Source organism: Alligator sinensis, unplaced genomic scaffold (assembly GCF_000455745.1).
Source record: "Alligator sinensis unplaced genomic scaffold, ASM45574v1 scaffold1462_1, whole genome shotgun sequence".
NCBI classification, from domain to species: domain Eukaryota; kingdom Metazoa; phylum Chordata; order Crocodylia; family Alligatoridae; genus Alligator; species Alligator sinensis.
The window spans coordinates 330,192-334,533 of record NW_005842850.1 but is presented as its reverse complement, the minus strand read 5'-3'; the positions used below and the strand labels follow the sequence as shown (position 1 = coordinate 334,533).

At 53.2% G+C, this 4,342-nt stretch overlaps 1 protein-coding gene across 1 annotated transcript in view; it reads right to left on the bottom strand.

Moving 5' to 3' along the window:
• The window catches only part of LOC102369595 (interleukin-1 beta), a 6,339-nt gene extending 4,649 nt beyond the window's left edge, over nucleotides 1-1,690 (bottom strand). The window contains 4 exon segments of the mRNA XM_025191664.1: nucleotides 1-165; nucleotides 386-434; nucleotides 1,092-1,158; nucleotides 1,678-1,690. Coding sequence (XP_025047449.1) covers nucleotides 1-165; nucleotides 386-434; nucleotides 1,092-1,138 — 261 coding nt within the window. The 5' untranslated portion in view covers nucleotides 1,139-1,158; nucleotides 1,678-1,690.
• Between the last annotated feature and the right edge of the window lie 2,652 nt (nucleotides 1,691-4,342).

Below are 4,342 nucleotides of genomic sequence, written 5' to 3'. Positions count from 1 at the left end.
GCTGAAGAGCTGGGGGCTCTGCGGCATCCTCCGCATCTTTTCCACTGCCCCCACCAGCACCACAGTTGTGCGGAAGCCACGGTGGGTCTTGGGCTCTGTGAACTGGAGCTGGACATTCAGCCCACAGCCAGATTCCTCTGGGGATAAGGGCGCTGCACTGTAGCCCTGGGCACAAAGAAGATGCCGTGAGATCCACTGCTTTCTCTGAATGTCTCCAGCCCTGATGCCCTCTCCGCCCCAGTACTGGAATGATGCTAGAGGCAGTCACTACCACTCTTTGTCCCCAGCCCTGCCCACAAACCAGTCTGATCCCTGCCCAATGTGGTGGTGGATCCCAGCTGGGATGTACCCGGGGTGGAAGAGGGGAAGCAGACAGGATCCTTACCTTCACCGTGCTGTGGTAATCTGCCTCGTAGAAGCATTCCTCACTCATGCTGCAAAAAGCAAGCAAAGCCGGTTGAAGAGGGCCAGAGCGTGATCAGGTGTGATCCCCTGGATTGCATGACATGAGGGGACCCTGGGGAAATCAGTGGCTTTGTGGTACTGGTGAGGACTGGAGGGGGCTGGTGGAGGGATTGCACCTACACTGGGACAGTTAATCCAGATTTCCAGATTAAGTCACACAATAACTTGAGTCCTAGCCAATGGGAGGCACAGGTACCATCAAGGCTGATGATAAAGAAGCAAGGGGCTCAGATCAAGCCACCCCAGTTGGGGCTTTAAAGAGCCTGGCCCCATTTCAGCCCCCAGAGATGGGCTAGGAGGGCAAATTTGCACTAAAAATACATGCTGCTTGAATGCAAATTGGCTTGTGAGGACACCCATCGGCTGGGGAAGGCCTGCCTGCTTTATATCTGGAATGACCTCAATGCCCATAGACCCCACCAGCCTTGGAAGAAGCCTGGCCAGGCCTGCTCTATGCTGCTGGATCCCTTAGAGATCTGCGGATCAGAGCTGGAGTCTGCCTTGGCATCCCCAGAGACCCTAGTCAGCATCACAGCCCCTACACGTCCCACAGTAGCCCCATGGGGTGAGTTTCACCCATGCCTCCCAGACCCTCCAGTAGACCCCACTGCAGTAGCCCACATTACCTGCAGGTTTCCATTTGGTCAGCCAAGAAATCAGGGACCTCAGCCATGGTGCTTCCAAGCAGGGAACCTAAGTGAGTGGAGAATGCAGGCTTTTTTGTCTCCCATCCCTTGGAGCCATTGGCAGCCAGGAAGGGAGACAGCAGAGCTGGAATGGAGCAGCCCCTGGAAGACCTGAGCCAAGCAGTGGTGGCAGAAGCCTGGCAAAGTCTTTTGGCTGTGATGGGGCAGCATCTACTGGTGCTGGGTGGGCAGAGGTTGGGAAGTGTAGAGGGAGAAGAGTGGAAATGAGAGGGGTTCTTGTGAGAGCAGTGGAGGATAGATAGATAGATAGATAGATAGATAGATAGACAGAGGGAGTATGGATGGACAGCAGCTCCCCTGCATCCAGAGGAAGCAGGCAAGTGAGACCCCTGTGCTTACACCTAGTGCGGAAGCAGCTGGCTCATGGCCAGTTCCCCAGATCATGGTGCCTGGGGCTGGTGGGGGGTCTCACAGGATCTCCACCCCAGCTGGTACACCCTGCCCAGCCCATGTCCCAGGCCCATGCCTGCCCCACCCCACCCTCCCAGCAGCTCCCAGGCTGTACCTGTCTCTCTGCCTCCAGGGGCGACTGACTCCTGAGACCTGCCCTGTGCCCTTATATACAGGAAAGGCAGGAAGAATCAGTTCCTCCTTTCCTCCCCCCTGGGAATATCTCCACAGATGAGAGGAACTGATGTCACAGCAAAAATTTCACAAACTGAAATGAGGCAAGTTGCTTCAGGTCCCTTTCTTAGCCTGGGGGATTTTTGCTTTTAACAGGCAGGTGAAACCATGCTCAGACCCGGGAGGGAGTAGGTTGTTTCTTGGCTCAGCAGGTGCCTTGCAGCTGATCTGAGACAGACCCAGAGCAGGGTCAGGCTCCTTGTCAGGTGCCCTCCTTAGAATCGAAGCCTCTGGTTAGGCTTAAGGCGGCCCTGGGAAATCTCAGCTTGGTTCTTGGCCTTGGATACATATCCAAGAGGTTCTTCTGTGGCCAAGAGAGTGGCAGGACCCCAGCAGGCCACGCTGCGCTGGACAGGCAGAGAGTTCGGAGAGCTCTGAGCTTCGCTTGGGAATCACGGCATTTTTTTTAAAGCACCGGACACCAGGCTATTTTGGTCATCAGGCAGTCAGGTACAGCCAGTGATCCTCTTCCCTGCCCAGTCCGTTCCTCTGCTTTCTCCTCCCTTCTCCTTCTGTCTGTCCCGTCCCTACCTGCCACATACTGCACATAGAGGCACCCCAAAGGATCTCACAGCATACAGTGATCCATTCGCCCCTCCTTTGAGAGACAGACACAGGGAATGTATAGGGACAGACAGACAGAGAGCAGATGGACCCTGATCTTGAGAATGGGAGATCACCCTGTTGCCAGGGGGCTTTCCAGAAGCCTGCTTTTCACTGAAATGTCTGAGCTCCTTCTGAGACGACTTGTGGAGACTTCAGACTGAATCAGGGGCTGCTTGAATCAGGAGACTGGATCAGAAGCTCTTCTTCAGATCCTGGTGTTGTCTGCAGGCTGAAATTTAGGCAGAAATTCCAGGCCCCAGGCAGAGATGTTTGGGGAACAGGCTTCAGCAACCTAATATAAGCCCTGGTTTCGGCCCTAGTGTAAAAGAGGCTCAGAAACCATAGCGCAGACACTGCCCAAGGGAGTTGTTTTGAACATAAGAACCTCAGAGCTACGAGGGACTGGGGCAAACCCTTGCTCCATCCTGCTCAGGCTTCTGTGTCACACGGCAGCAAAGAGCGGAGTCTGGAAGGGAGACTGAGGTGGGTCTGAGCAGGGTTTGTTCCCCTGATCCTCTCTCACTTGTAGCCTCTAGCATTTAGGGTCTGGGAAGCTCTGATTCAGAGGCTGTGAATCTCACTCCTGTGTTTATTAGCTACTGATGTCCCTTGCTGCCCAGAAAGCATCCAGTCCCTTGGTGAATCTGGCTCAACTCTGCTGCTCTGCTTTCTGCTCCCTGCCCCTTCTGCCTGTCTCCTCCCCACCTTTCCCATACTGCACATAGAGGCACCCCAAAGGATCTTACGCCTATGGTGCTTAGACCCAAAGAGTAATCCATCTGTCCCTCTTTTTGGAGACAGACAGCGGGAACATACAGGGACTGACAGAGAAGAGATGGATCCTTATCTCGGGCATGGGAGATCGCCCTGTTGATAGGGGGCTTTCCCAGCAGCCTGCTTTTCACCTAAATATCTGAACTTCCTCTGAGATAGTTTGTGGAGATTTTGGACTGGATATGGGGCTTCTGAATCAGAAGACTGGATCACACTGGATTAGAAGCTCTTCGTCAGATCCTGGTGTTGTCTGTGCCTGAAACTCTGGCAGAAATTCCAGCCCCCAGGAAGGGATGTCTAGGGAACAGACTTGAGCATCCTGGTAAAAGCCCTGTTCTCAGTCCTAGTGTTGAAGAGGCTCAGAAACCACAGTTCAAGCACTGCCTAAGGGAGCTGCTTTGAACATAAGGACATCAGAGCTGCCGAAGACTGGGGCAGACCCTTGCTCCATCCTGCTCAGGCTCCTGTGTCATGCTGGCAAAGAGCAGAGTCTGGAAGGGAGAGTGAGCTGGGTCTGAGCCGAGTTTGTTCCCCTGATCCTCTCTCACTTGTAACCTCTAGCATTTAGGGTCTGGGAAGCTCTGATTCAAAGGCCGTCCATCTCACTCCCATGTTCGTTAGCAACTGATGTCCCTTTCCTCTCAGAAAGTGTTCAGATCCTCAGTGAATCTGGCTGAACTTTCACCTTCCCCTACATCTTGGAGCAACAAGTCCCAAGCCTGAATGACCAACTGGATGAAAAAGAACTGCCTCATGTTTGCTTTAAATTGATGGCCTGCTCATTTTATGTCATGACCAACAATTCTTATTTGAGGAGAGAGAGTCAGTAATAAATCGCTATTGATATTCTCTTCACCATTTAGTAGCTTGGAAACATTTCTCATGTTTCCCCTGAAGCATCCGCCAAACTAAATAGGCCTGGCTGTCCATTCACCCACCCCACACTCTATCTGCCCGGTATCTATCTATCCCACTCACTATCCCTCTATCCATCCAATCACCCCACACTCTATTTATCCATCTATCCATATCTCCACCCCACATAGATGCATAGATACTAGGGTCGGAATGGACCTCAGGAGATCATTGGTTTGGCCCCCCTGCCCTTGGGCAGGAAAGAGTGCTGGGGTCAGATGACCCCAGCCAGATGCCTATCCAGCCTTCTC